Consider the following 14,432-nt stretch of genomic DNA (forward strand, 5'->3'; position numbering starts at 1 on the left):
TGGTATCTAAGTCACAAGAGGTGAATTTTCCGCTAAATTTAGCGGGTAAATGATTTTGTGTATAGGTCCCATGACGTCGATTTCCCGCTAAATTTAGCGTGGGAACTGAAAGGACGTTTTGGCCACATATATGAATTTTCCCGCTAGATGTAGGGTATATATGTCACGTGCATTAACTTCCCCAAGGTGTATAGGTCACCTGAATCCACTTTCTCCGTTAAATAAAGCGGAAAATGCACGGACGGAAGGAGGAAATGTGGGGAAGAAGTAGCGTTAAAAAGCATTTCAGGCTTTAATAAATAAATATTCATCAACATAATTGACATGGCGGAAGAAGGTTGTATTATTAATAGCCATCGAAGGCAAGTTTCTAATGGTACACAAGCCTCGATAGAGGTATAAAACGTGAATCTCTGTTCACACTTCATTCAAGAAAAGTGCAAATGGTGTCCGTTATCGGCCATTCGACAGTGACTCATCGCTCCGCAATACATTTCATGATAATTTCACCATGATTCATCATCCCTATCCCAACGCGGACCATGCGTGCATCTGGTGATTTGAACTTCCCTATTATATACAGGTGAACAGCCGTGTCTCAAGATAAAGAAGAGAAAAAAAATCCTGGATATACAAGGTGTTTTCTCTAAGATATCATATAGTTAAAACAAAAAAACTAACAATGGAGAGCTCATTCTATCGGAATAACGTTACCTACCGCGGTGGATGTCAGGTGGCGAGTGCAGAGTGTTAATTAGCGAATTATTTACCTAAAATTCACTAACTTCGTTTATAGTCACTTCAGCTGGCACATTCCAAATAAAAATGTGTTGCCCGCCGTCAAAATGTGCCGTAGCTGTCGCTAAAATTTAGACAACTATACAAGTTTTGAGCTTAAGAATCGCAGTACAAAAGTGCTGCTTCTCACGGAACGTTGCTAATGTTCTTCATATATTGAAATAATATATATATCGGTGCATCTTAGGATAACAATATATTATTTTATCAAGAGTGCACATTCGAAACGTCAAAAGCGTCGTATTTTTTTTTTATTCGAAAACCTAATCCTGCAAGAACTTATATACCTCGCGCGGGGGGTATTTTTTTTGATGTGACAACGATTGTTCACTATTATGACCCGTGCTACTCTCTGCCGAAGTTAGCCTGACAAGTTTCCGCCTTACCGAAACTAACACAGAAAGAGCGCACAAAGCTGAGCGCTCGAGGGAACAGCAGAGTAGGGCGCGCCTTTTGTACGGCCACGTGACCCTTATTGGCTCGCGGTGACTCGCTACCCGCGTCCGCCGCTCAGGCTGACGCCGGTTCCGGCTGGGACCTCCGCCACTGTTTTAATGCGAAAGCATTAACCGTCCCATGGAGCAAGCCGACGTCATCAGGCGCGCCAAAGGGCAGATAAATTCCCGAAGCCGCGATGTGAGGCCTCCCAGCTTTGAAAGAACGCAGAAAGCCACGCTAAACGGCAGGGATAGGAAGCCGCCGCGCGTCAGCTTCAATTAGCGCCACCCCATGGCGCTACGTGTTCGCGAGGCAGCGGCTTCACCGCTCCACACCCAAGATCGGTGCGGCGAGGAGCGCGCGTGAAGTTGACCGTCGACGGAAGTACGCCGCAGACAAAATAAAGGAGCGCAGGAAGGGCATGCATGCTTTCGGATTCACAACTCATAAGAAGTGCTTAGATGTGCCTCGAGCCTTTTTGCGTCTTGTTCTGCTACCTCGTCTGCTCACAGCTTCGATTTGTCAGAAAGTGGAGTGGAGCAATATTTTATCGTCTGAATTCTAACAGCTGCTACGGGATAGGAGGGCCAATACCTTTTTAATAGACCCTTTCCGGAATTCAGTCTGCCAACTTTGATCACTATCATCATCTGAAAAATGGCATATGTGCTATACTAATGGCGGCCTTCTGTTTAGTGATGAAGGAACAAGGAGGTTAGAAGTACTAGGAGGGGGCACGTTGCAATATTGGTGAAGCCTAGTCATAAAACGTTTAAACGATTTTGTGCTTAACGTGACCGCAGATCTCTCTGGCGATTGGTGCGCGTGACATGTCACGTGTGAGATGGATGGTTGATTGTAGAAGGACTCCTTGCAGGCTTGCGCGCGCTCCGTCCGGTAGGTTTTTTTCAGATTGAAGGCTAGACCTGTGGGGTATTCTAGTACCCCATAGCAAGACCAAGGCTAGCTCCGGTCACGTGATGGGGTCACGTTGGAAAGGTAAGTGAGGAGAGTAAGGAAAAAAATGAGAAAGAGGCGAGGCGTCAAGGGAGTATGGCTTGTGGAGGCTACGCGGCCGACGTCATGCCCTCTTTTACCTTTCTGTCCTCCTTGTGAAGGAAGAAGTTGAAGATGCTCCTAAGCAGATGATTCGATGCCTATAGACGCTTTGCAGCAGCTGTGAATGGGCGCCGCCATAACTGACCTTCAGTTTTTGTTTCCCCTTATTACGTTTACTTCACTTCATTATTACCATAGCAGGCTAGGTCATTGCCATCCTAGATTTTATTCTGTCTTTCTCCCCAGCATTGGCCTTTATGGAGGCTCGTCCACACCAATTTCAGTGGCTCGGTATCTCGGTAAAACAAGAGAAGGTCAGCAATGGCGGCTGTATTCTGGCGCGTGTGTAAAGCGTCTATACGATTTAGACGTTAGCGCGGCGTGAAGCAGGCATTCGATGCAAGAGCTGCGTGAGCCTTCATTTCTAACTCGGGTTCAGTCCATCTGTTAGTGGTATCCACAATCGACTTCAAACCTCCTCAGTGTATAGAATTTTATCAAGGCGTCTGTGGGCTGGCGCTTCGTTCTGACTGGTTGCATCTTTTTCGCGATCGACACTGAAAGCCATTTAAAGAGGACTGTAAATTGAAGTGCGCGTTCTCGTTTACCGTTGATTTGCGAAAGTGACGGTGCCCCATAAAATACTGCAGACCACAGGTTCATTGCCGCCATTAGTACAGTAAAAGTTAAGCTGCCATTTGAGTCACCAGATGGCGCTGAATTCCGGAAAGGGTCTACTAGAACGTGCCCTTCTGAAACTAATCATTGAAAAAGATAATAAGGCGATCTTAGGTGATTGATTTGCTAAATATCACTTTGCTGTGTTTACTTGATGCCCTCCGCGGTGGATAACGTTACCCCTAAGGAATCAGTTTTTTCTTCTTTCCACTGCAGTTTTAAAAACAATTGTTTGCCGCTTTTGAATAAAAAGTCCGTGGACACCTAGGTACTTCTTATTAGTTGCCGCCTGCAGCGTATTGCTTCCGCTCCGCGTTGTTGAAGGGCCACGTCCTCTTGTCGCCTGAGACGCTTTGAATCTCGATCCACTTACGCCTCACGCTTCCGAAAGGCTTTGTTCTGTCTCCCAGCGCGTTGCTCCGCTGCCCGTTTTGTCCACCGTGCATTCGGTGACTTGACAACGATGGTGGATTTCGCTGCCTGCCTCCTCGCTCGTCGCGCTGCGTTCTTCCGCTCCCTTAGTTCGCCTGCGGTGTACTTGCGTGGACGGGCAGGTTTCGCTACTGCCGAGGTTGCGGCGGCCGACGATGTGGATGCTTGAGGGGCCGCCATGTTCGTCGGCGTCGAGAGGAGTAGTAGTGGCCGAGCGCACGCCACCGTGTTCCTTTTAAGGTGTATCCACACGACGGACCAAATTGTTGTTTTGGTCCGCGGGCCGCGCATCACGTGATTTTACGTCACCGCTTTTCGAGGTCCGCCGGCGGTCCGCGGCCCGCGCTTGTGAGAAATGCTAAGCGCTTTTCTCGCCCGGACCTTGGCGGCGGACCGCGGCGTTTTTAGTATAACTGAAGTGCTAAGTCTGGCAACAAGCTGACTTTTGTTGTTTGATTGGAATCCAAATCCAAAGTCGTGTTTTTTTGGCGCCAACTGTTGAAGACGAAGAAGACGAACCTTTTGTTGAGCGACGATGGCGGCATGGTGCGACGATGCAACTTTTTACTTCATCGCGCTCGTGGAGCAATTCCCCGCTCTGTGGGACAATAGATGCATACCCTTTTCGGTTCACTTTAGTCCTTCTCGTCCTCAATAGTCAACGCCAGGGCCACCGCGGCCAAAAGTCCCTTTCGTTCAACCTCCCTCTTGGCTCCTTGCAATTGACGATTTGCAAAAAAGCTGCTGCGCAAGCGCGAGCAGAGTGTGTTGTTGCCAGCGCCCCCTGCTCGGTTGGAAAACAAATGGGCGTGACGGCTATTCCTAGGCGGCAACAGGCGCGGAAGCGGGTTCGATTTGTTTGTCGCCATGCCAGCCCACTGTGTTGCGCCGACACGACGTACACACCGGCCCGTTCACTCTGTCGTCTGCTCCTTTGGTCCGCCGTATGGATGGTCATTGCAGCTGGGCGGCCCGCGGGCCGCGCATCACGTGATCAATCGGTCCGCGGCCCGGTCCGTCGTGTGGATACACCTTAAAACCGGCGGCTGCCGGCACTATAGAGTTCCTGTAACTCAAGCTAGAGTTCCTCCATATGCTCCCCCGAAGGGAAAGCAGAGTTGCGCATTTGTTTTCCCCGCGCCGCTAAGCCGCTATTCGCCGAGGTAGATCACGTGACGAGCAAAGCATCCAGCGTCTTGCAGGAAAGCCACCCCTACGGTTACTCCACCGACGTTGCACGTGCACCGTCGTATGTTCCCCTGCTTTCGCCCTCCTTCTCCTTCTTTTCTTTTTTCTAAGCGCGGCAACGGTCGCGGAGCCGCTATTCGTTGAATTCAGTCACGTGACGAGCAAAGCATCTAGGAATGTGCAGAAAAGCCGGCGCTACGCCCACCCGCCGAGGATGAATGCGCAACTCTGCTACCATAGGTATAGCTACACTCTAAAAATTGTCTATGCGTCTACTTTCACGCACAACACTCGGAGAACCAATCAGCGCAACTTACGGAGGCAGCTCAGCGAATGACGATGCGGAAAAATATGTTTAGACCAAAAACGCAGTCTGAGTTGTGACATTAGGCAATTCAAAACGTCACGCTTGCATTGCTTAATGTCAGAACTCAGACTGCGTTTTTTTGGACTAAACATATGGTTCGGCATTGTCATTCGCTGAGCTGCCTCCGTAAGTTGCGCTGATTGGTTCTCCGAGTGTTGTGCGTGGAAGTAGACGCTCAGGCTTTTTTTAGAGTGTATATACAGGAACTCCAGCCGGCGCAGGCCCGCAGCTCCAAGGCATGGCGTTCCTTAAAACTATGCCGCGCGCTGGCCAATGGGAGCCTTGTTCCTTGAAACTATGACGCGCGCCAGTCAATGGGAGCCTATCCATCAAACCGCTGTCACAGACTACAGGGGCGCGTGCACTATTGACTATCACTTTTCCACCTAATTTTATTTTACAACGGCTAGACACGCACACACACACACTTCGCTCCATTGGGACAGCAGAACGTAGGTGCCGATTGGCGCACGGCTTCAAAAGCTGATCACGCCGGTTCGCTCCACGGGACAGTTAATGCTTTCGCATTAAAACACTGTACATCTACTTTTCGCCCACATGCAGTTCGTAAAGTCAAGCACACGTGCACGTGGCAACAACATTCTGGATTTAGTGTTAGCGTCATCACCTCATGTAATAATTTTACATGCCTCGCAGGGTCGGCCGGTTTAAGTGATGGGGAAATTTTAAATCTTGAATGAGACTCATCACTTCAGAAAAAGCAAAATACGGTTAGGACAATAAGAAACTACAACAAAGCTGATTACGGTTTACTTACGGAAAGCATTCGGCTCTTCTTTTTCCCATTCATCGTTGACTTTCATACCCGCACCGTGTACAACAATTGGATTATCTTAAAATCTGAATTATCTGATGTCACGGCCGTCTACGTTCCAGTTTATTCCAACAGCAGTCCGAAGGGGCGGTTAAGCGGGGCGCTAACACTCCCCTCCGCATGCGTAGGAACGGAGGCAGCCTGTAGGGTAGGAACTTCGTATTAGCAGAACACGCGAGCATGCGCGGAGGCAATTCAAAGTGCCGCTCGTTAAAATGCTCATTTAAAGGAATGTGAGGCGATGTTGGGGGATCGGTGGCCGAGTGGTCTATAGTCGGATACAACCTAAGAACAATCTTTTAGCTCCACCCACAAGCGCATTGCGCCCATCTGAAGTGCCTCCGCCGTCGAGAAAGTAGTTCGCTAGCAACGTTGCTTTTTCTTCCTCCAGGAAACGTGTCTTAAACTACTACAATATTTATTTAATTCATTCAGGACATTTAAATAAGTTAGAATACGTTTTTGTCAACGAAATAGCTGTTTAGTAAAGAAAGAAAGTCATGTCCAATGTACCGTCTTCCCAATTCATTTTCTGTCCAAGATACTGTCTAACATATCGTCTAACATACCTCTCAGCAGTGCTAAGCCTCGCGCCCGCTTCGAAATTTTCGTTGGCGATAGCGTCGCTGGATTCTCACGTTGTCGCGCAAAAACTGCTGCAAACGCAAGCCGATACCATTAAGATTTCGTGGCGTAACCTCGGGCACGTAAAACACGGTGCAAAAAAGCAGAATAATTGTCACGAGAAACTAGCGTCGCGTTGCTAAAGCCAGCAGCCATGTTGAGCTTTTTTTTTTTTTTTTTCAAAAGGATCGCGATTGGTCCACGGAATCGTGACGTCATGAAAACGATTGGCTGGCGTTTCTCGGCGTAGGTTTACATTTTCCTCTGAGAGGTATTTCCAAATTTTTCTTAGCTTGCAACCGACTATAGCGCACACCAGCTCGGAGCACGTGGAGCGAAAGCTCGCGCTGCAGAACCCAGGGATCCTGGGTTCGAGCCCCACCCCTGCCCGTTTCGATCTGTGGATGAGCATCGTACCGGCGTGCGGTCGTGTATCACTACTGCGTGATGCACGTTAAAGACCCCAGGCTAGCGGTTGTACCGCACTGGCTAAATTTCTCATCTACAGCTGGGAGACTCGTCGCCCCTGTGAGGCAGACCAAGTTATAGGCAGTATAAACACACACACAACCCAATTTTTTTTGAGGCGATGTTTTTCTCGCTGTGCGTCTACTGCGCGGTCCTGCTGTCTCACAAGAGGTGCGCCAGCTGGAAGGCTTCTGACCTGGAAGAGGAGCGTCTTGAGGGGCAGGTCGTCGAAGGACACCGGGAACTTGAAGGTCTCGTTGAAGAGCGGGTCCGTGGAGTTCCGGCGGATGAGCGTCTGCCGCTCCTTGGTGTCCACCTTGGGGAGCATGGACACCTTCACGTACGGGTCATGGAACCCGTTGCCGGATGTCAGGCCCAGCTCCATCGCTGCACAAACAAGCGCCACCTTCATCACGCTGCCCAGCTCACCCCAAAGTATTTCTCACGCAATACGTAAGCGCTGTGTGTGCGTGTGACGGGATCACACGACTCTGCACGTCAAAAGACGTCAAGGTGTCATGTGACGTCACGGTGTCACGTGACATCCTAATGTAACGCAACGTCATGGTGTCATGTGACGTCGTAATATCACGTGACATGATGGTGTCACCTGTCACGTGATGACACAGTCCTTCGTGATAGTATCGTCGTGGCTGTTTTCTCAGAATTCGGGTGACATTCTTTGTTAATAAGCAGCGCGCTCCGATCGACAGACGTGCGTCAGCAAGCACCACCTGGAGGCGTCAAGGCCCTGCACACAGACTGAACACGAGTGACGTGTCAAGAATCGGCTGGGCCTCGTGTTCACTCGAAGGACGTTTGACGTCGTGCTCGGGACCAGTTCCTGAGTGCGGCATTCTCGTGGGTGCGAAGGATTTTGTAATTCGTCTTCGTTTTCCTCTAGTAAACCACATGGTTGAGTCACCGCCTGTCTTGTGTACGTTAGTTCTCTTTGTTCTTGTCTTATAGCGCTGCTTTTCTCTAAACATGGACGTAGAGAAGACTGTTTGCAGGCTTTGATTACTGTAGTTTTGTTGGCCTAAAGCTCAAGTAGGCTAAGTGCAGCAATCTCAAATGGCTGTCCACAGCGCAAGACGCCAGTTATACGAGTGCAGTGAACTAATACTATCCCCCCCAGGTGCTAGGAAAGCTTCATTATGAATCGGACAACTCCCGGTATATTCAAATATCGTCACAATATTCTTAAACAACCGGAAAGAATAAACACGAAAACGGGATTGTTCTTTCTGGTTGTTTAAGTCTGTTTACCAACACGCTCGTCTTTAATGTTAATAAAACTTCTTGATGTAATTACACCTTCGTTCCGTGTACACGAACATTTCGGAGCTCGAGGGGAATTTTTAAATTTTAATAGAATAACATATTTGTCTCGAAAACTTAATATTGATTTTATTTGGCTCCTTCAGTCACGGGTGGAAGAACAAATGTGTATTGTGGACGTCGTCGACGGAAGATCGACCAGGCCAGACCAAGACTTCCAGACGAACAAACCTTTTTACTAACGAATTCCACATCTCATATGCAGACTAATATCACACGCAGGGTTTACAGATGAAACGGTGATATCCGCTATGACAAAACAAAAAGGTAAGCTTATTTTACTTTACGTGGCCCCACCATACTTGTGCCTTGCTTACTTTAGTGAAAAAATATATATGTATAAGAATACATTAGTTCGATAAACGTATTTGACCAAATAATAATATACAAGGTGAGATCAAAATAAAAAGCGAGGGCTGCACAGTGATGCGTGCGCAACAGTCGAAGGAAGGGACCTTCTTGTCTCGTTATACCAAAGACCGTCGTTATGCGAACATTTGGATGTGCTATACACGTGCTTGTTTGATCCCATGCACGAGTATGATGGCGATCTTTCCGTAGACTGCAAGCCTAAGCGAGAGCAAACATCAATTTTACGTCACACTCGGCAAATCCAAAAAAATAGAGACCTTTGAAATGATTCAGGAGGCTGATGTCAAAAAGCGGGGAGGTGTGCGAGGTGTTTTGAGTTGCACTGGCGCCTCAAGAATGACAGAATGCCACTGAAGTCAAGGAGAGGTCAGATAAGGTTGTGGCGATGGCCACTGTGGCAAAAAGATCGCGTGGTAATAAAAAGCCGGATCATTTCTATTTTGGATTTATCAGAGATATTAGCCTTTTCACAGGTCGTCCTACCTCTTTTCGTCTTCCAGCGATGTTCTGTCGTTCCTGAACCGCAAGTACCACTTAAAACACCTCGAAATATTCCCTTCTTTTTGACACAAGCCTGCTGAATGATTTCAAAGGTCTCCGTTTTATATTTGCCGAGTTTGACGCAGAATTGATGTTCCTTGGGTTTGCAGCCAATGGTGAAATTGTCGCTGTGCCCGTGCATGCGTGGTCATAAAAACTGGTGTATCCCAGCTCCAAATGTTCACACAGCGACGCTATTTGGTATTACGAAACACGAAGGTTTCATCGACTGCTGCGTGCGCATCACTGTGCTACCCTTTCTTTTTACGCCACAAAATCAGTCCCGGAACTTTTTGATCACACCTTGCATAAGAGCTTACAAATTACCCATATGAACATATAAGAACAATATAAGATTGTGTAGGAAGTTATAAGAAACTGATAAAATGTTTCGTATGTAACTTCTTAATTTATCTTATATTGTTCTTATAAGGTCCTTGTATGTTCTTATATTATCATATTTGATCCGATCCATTTATTGGACCAATATGTTTCTTATCCATATACGATTTTGACTAAGGTATCAATAAAGAAACACTTCACGAATAAAATATTAATAAAATATAGAAATAAACACCAATCAAAATCTTCAATCCCTGTTCGCAATAATAATTATCCGCTAATACTGCTCAATATATACGAAACGGGGCCTACTGCAGTCAAGATGGAAATGTAGAAATAGCTCTAGTAACACCCTACAGGCTCGCATGGTCGTATTATTGAAAACCGCATAGATGCTGGGTTCTCAGTAGAACGTACCATGTTCACAGACGCCAACTTAAAGCGAGGCCATGAATGTATCTGTAAAAAGCATTCGCAACTTTCACGACCTATAGGTGCCTATCAAAATGGCTGTCATCTGAATGATCGTCGCAGAACAGCGGTACAAGGCTGTGTCTGCGACGCGTAAGTAATTCTAGTTTTAGGAGCGAATCTCCTTAGGGTCTAGCCTTGTCCGTCCGGCGTCCGTGCTCGTTATCGTGCTCGTGAGCTCCCGCGCTCACGTGCTCGTGTAGGGCAAAAAATAAAACAAAAATAAAAATGATGAAAAAAAATGTTTGCGCAGTCGACAGGATTCGAACCTGTGCGGTCCATCTAGTCCATCGCCTTAGCCACTCGGCCACGACTGCGGGACGAGTAGGGGGCTCCTGGGGCTCCGAGATGTGATAGTAACTCAAGAGCTGGGGATGTCATGGATGAAACGTTGCATGTAGCCGCTCAATGTCAATACAGGAGAGGGCGCTGCGGTCAAATGCGTATATAATCGCGTTAAACGTTGCATGCGTCGGCTCAACGTTTATAGACGAGAGGGCGCTGCGGTCAAATGCTCAAATGCGTATATAACCACGTTCCATACCACACATTCTTTTTCTGACATGGATGAAAACGAACGAAAGGCTCGGCATGCTGCGGCTCAGCGTCTACGCAGACAAGCACCACCAGAGCTTCGCCCCAATCAACATCATTCTCCACGTGGAGATGCGGTCAATGTTTTCATAGACAAGCAGTATTAGAGCCTTACGTTATTTTTTCACTTCAGGAAGGTGTAAACAAGTCAATTTATTATGAGGTCAATCATCCAGGAGCTAGGGAGCGCTATTCTCACACCGCGGTACCATCATCGCTGAAAGTTACGAATTACGGGGGTAGTCCGTGCAGAAGTCTCCGTCACGGAGGTTCCTCGAGGGCAGGAAAACACATGCATTTCGTTAACCGTGTTATTACCGGCGTAGAACAAAGCCAAGGCAAAAAATATTAGTTAAGCAAAAATACTAGTTAAGGAAAATGGCAGCGACCTTTGCCTCTGCAAAGTGCTATAATGCTGTCACAAAATTGAACGGCTTTTATTCCTGTAGCTTTTTTTTCTTCTTCGTTTTTATTTTGAGTGGATTGCGCGACCGCCGAGGACACGAAAATTCTTGGGAAAAACTCGGGAAAAAGAAGAAAACAGAAAAAAAGGTGGAATTTGCGCGCGGTGTGGTTGATGGAACGCCGAGCAAGGTTGCGGCTGCCTAACTGGTCGGCCCTGAGAACTCTTCGGCGGTGTGGGTGGTCGGCCGCGAGCAAGCCTTCGACGGTGTGTGCATGCTCGTGCGTGAACGCTGTTCGGCACTGCAAATACGCAAGCCGCCGCGACTTCTCAAACCCGACGGGCGACGCAAGGGACCGGACCACCGCCGACATCTCAAGACCCGGATTCAACTCACCTTTTCCTCCGAACTGTACAGGGTGTCACAAAAGAAAATTTACTCGGTCTTTTTTACCGCGAAAATCAGCTAGGCATCGCCGAACGCTCATTCTCCGCCCAAAGGTAGCGCCAGAGGTCACAACCAGATGCCAAAGTTTCAGCCCGATCCGATAATTTAATCAAAAGTTATAAGTGATTTTCTGAAAATTTCAATGGGAAAATGGCGGCCGACGGAGTTTTTAAACACATGGGGCTCTATGGCACTAAAACTGAAAACGGGCAAAAATAGACTCTATTTTCCTATTGAACTTTTCAGAAAATCACTTGTAACTTTTGATTAAGTTATCGGATCGGGCTGATAATTTGGCATCTGGTTGTGACCTCTAGCTCTACCTTTGGGCGGAGAATGAGCGTTCGGCGATGTCTAGTTGATTTTTGCGGTAAAAAGAGCGTGTAAATTTTCTTGTGGTACACCCTGTATATCGACTTTGATTTGGCTTCTGTTACTTTTGTTACGCTTCCGAAACTTGTGTTGTTGTTGTTGTTGTTGCTGTTTTTGTCGCGGCCAGAGAAGCGCAGAACGCCCTCAAGATATGCTCTATTTCTTTTTACCGACTGTATGTGCGCCCTGTGACCTTTTGTTTACCTTTGAATTTCGTTGCTATTAAAATAGTGTTCGTAACGCCAGGCAAGACTAGCTTTCAATTCCTACCGCCTCTCAGGAAGTCCATCGCCAAGGTGTGGCCCTAGAACCAAGACAGCGGTCCAATTCAAAATACAAATTTGTTTGTTTATGGGATCTTTTCCTTCCGAACTTGTGACAAATGCATGGAATTCAGTATTTAAAGAGCGACTCTTTCAATTTGTTTGGAACGCATTAAACAGTGGTTTTGGCAATGAAGAAGAATTAGTAAACTGGGGAAACTGAGGTGTATGTGTCACGTCACTTCAATTTCCCTGCTAAAATTAGCGGCTAAACTGACGGCGTATACGAGGAGGGACGCCAATTTTTTCGCTGATGTTAGCGGGGAAACTAAAGTGTATCGGTCACGTGACGTCAGGTCACATAAAGTCAATTTGCCCGTCAAAATTCAACGAGAAATCGAAGCTACTCATGGACGAGGTCGACGACGAGAAAGCCCCCTCAGGTACGACGACCCAAGCCCTTCGGGCGGAGATAACCAAAACCCTGTACGAAGTACTGACCAAGGCATATTAAAGATGAATTAGTCACCATAGTCGTTTCTGAACAGTCATATTATCTTTATTCCCGAGTCAGGTAACACGGTAAAGCATATGATCTGTTTTAGCTACACACTCGCAAGTTTCACGGATGTTGCCTATAAGAATGTACATGAAGGTTTTTGCCCGACGACTGCAAAGAATCATTCATTGTCTAGAAATGCCACATAGACATGCGGCATAAAAAGACACACAATTTGCACAAATATACGGGTCCACAAATGTGCACTTCGATCGAAGAGTTCTGAAATGGTGTTATGCCTTCGAGGGGTAAGATATGTGAGTATTGGTTCTCATTTTAGAGGACTGAAAAATTACCTCTGAAATTGCTAGAACTGGCTTAATCGTGAGTACGTGCGTCAGTGAGAGTGTCGAAGTTCGCTCTTGAGAGCAGCAAGGATGTCGCCAGCCTCCCTCGCTATTTCCCATTTACTCGGAGCCTCTTTGTTTAAAACTCATTCACAATGGAGGTCTCCCCTGCTTTAATCTGAATTACTGCGAAATTAAGGTCACTTCATGCACAGGCTAGGGTGCCTTCATGTGCGATTTGCTTAGGGTGGAGACATCTCGCCATTTTGTTCCCACTTTTACATTTATTTTTTGTTCAGAAGCGCGTGAAAGAGCGTGTCCCTGCACGCGTCTGTGGCGCTGACTGTACTATGGCGACATTTTGTTTTCGTCGATTTCTTTGTATTTTCCCCGTGAGCGCGTGCTGTCGGCATTGGGTACTACAAAGGGTGGCATCACTCCACCCTAGCACAGGCTAAAGTCACTGGATCCTGGGAAAGTAGCGCCATTGCCTTCCCTACCTGCTAGCCGGACACAAACGGATACTAACATACAGACGACCCAAACCTAGCAAGGCGATTGGCTAATCGGTCTACGTTGCCATGGAAATCGCCATCTTGGTCCATTTAAATCTTCGAAGCTTCCAGGGGGTCGTTCTAAACCAGTCGCGCCAAGATTACCATGGAGCATCGTCGTACTGAAGGGGTTCCTCCCCAATATAAGAGTCTCTGGCACTCTGTATGCAATCAACTTACAGCGACAAGCAAAGACGATAAAGAAGTCCAGCGGTCAATAAGCGCGAGCGCGAAAGCACGAGGTATTCGATGCTAATCGGGTCGGCGGTAACGGTCAGTGGTGGCTGGCTCCTTCTCATTGTGTATATATTAAATAACTTATAAGTGGTGACCCGTGCAGAACCGTTTCACCTTCAACCGACCATTATGGCCAACAACGGAGACTCCGCCTCAGCAGATCTCTTATCGGTGCACCTACGTCTTCCGAAATATTGGGCCGCCGATCCGGAAGTATGGTTCGTTCAGATTGAGAGCCAATTCTGCACATATAGGATTACTTCTGAAATCCGTATGTTCCATCACGTGGTCGCCGCGCTTCCACCAGAAATTGCGACTGTAGTGCGGGATTTGATCCTCACCCCGCCAGCAACGGATCCTTACACCACCTTGAAGAAGGAACTGGTAGAACGGACCTCAGAATCCGAACAGCGCCGGCTACAACAGCTTTTAACTAGCGAAGAGCTCGGCGATCGCAAACCATCACAATTGCTCAGACGCCTGCAACAACTCCTTGGCGAAAGGACCTCCTCGTTTGACACTTCGTTGTTGAAAGAGCTGTTCCTTCAGCGGTTGCCAACTAACGTCCGCATGGTGTTAGCGACGGCGCCGGATCTCCAATTGGCCGCCCTGGCACAACTGACGGATTCCGTCATGGATGTGGCTACACCAACGGTAGCACAGCTCCAACAGGCGCAAGAACCCTCAAGACCGGTTACGGCGTCAGCAGTTTCCAGCCACTCCTCGGAGTTGAACGAACTTCGAGACATGTTCTGTCGACAG

At 47.6% G+C, this 14,432-nt stretch overlaps 1 protein-coding gene across 1 annotated transcript in view; it reads right to left on the reverse strand.

Moving 5' to 3' along the window:
• The window catches only part of LOC8052975 (synaptotagmin-5), a 141,862-nt gene that overhangs the window by 11,124 nt on the left and 116,306 nt on the right, over positions 1-14,432 (reverse strand). Inside the window, exon 5 of the mRNA XM_029993553.4 lies at positions 7,084-7,274. Coding sequence (XP_029849413.1) covers positions 7,084-7,274 — 191 coding nt within the window. The remainder of the gene's footprint in view (positions 1-7,083; positions 7,275-14,432) is intronic.

The sequence above is a fragment of the Ixodes scapularis genome, unplaced genomic scaffold (genome assembly GCF_016920785.2).
Source record: "Ixodes scapularis isolate PalLabHiFi unplaced genomic scaffold, ASM1692078v2 PGA_scaffold4__175_contigs__length_147842914, whole genome shotgun sequence".
Classification (NCBI taxonomy): domain Eukaryota; kingdom Metazoa; phylum Arthropoda; class Arachnida; order Ixodida; family Ixodidae; genus Ixodes; species Ixodes scapularis.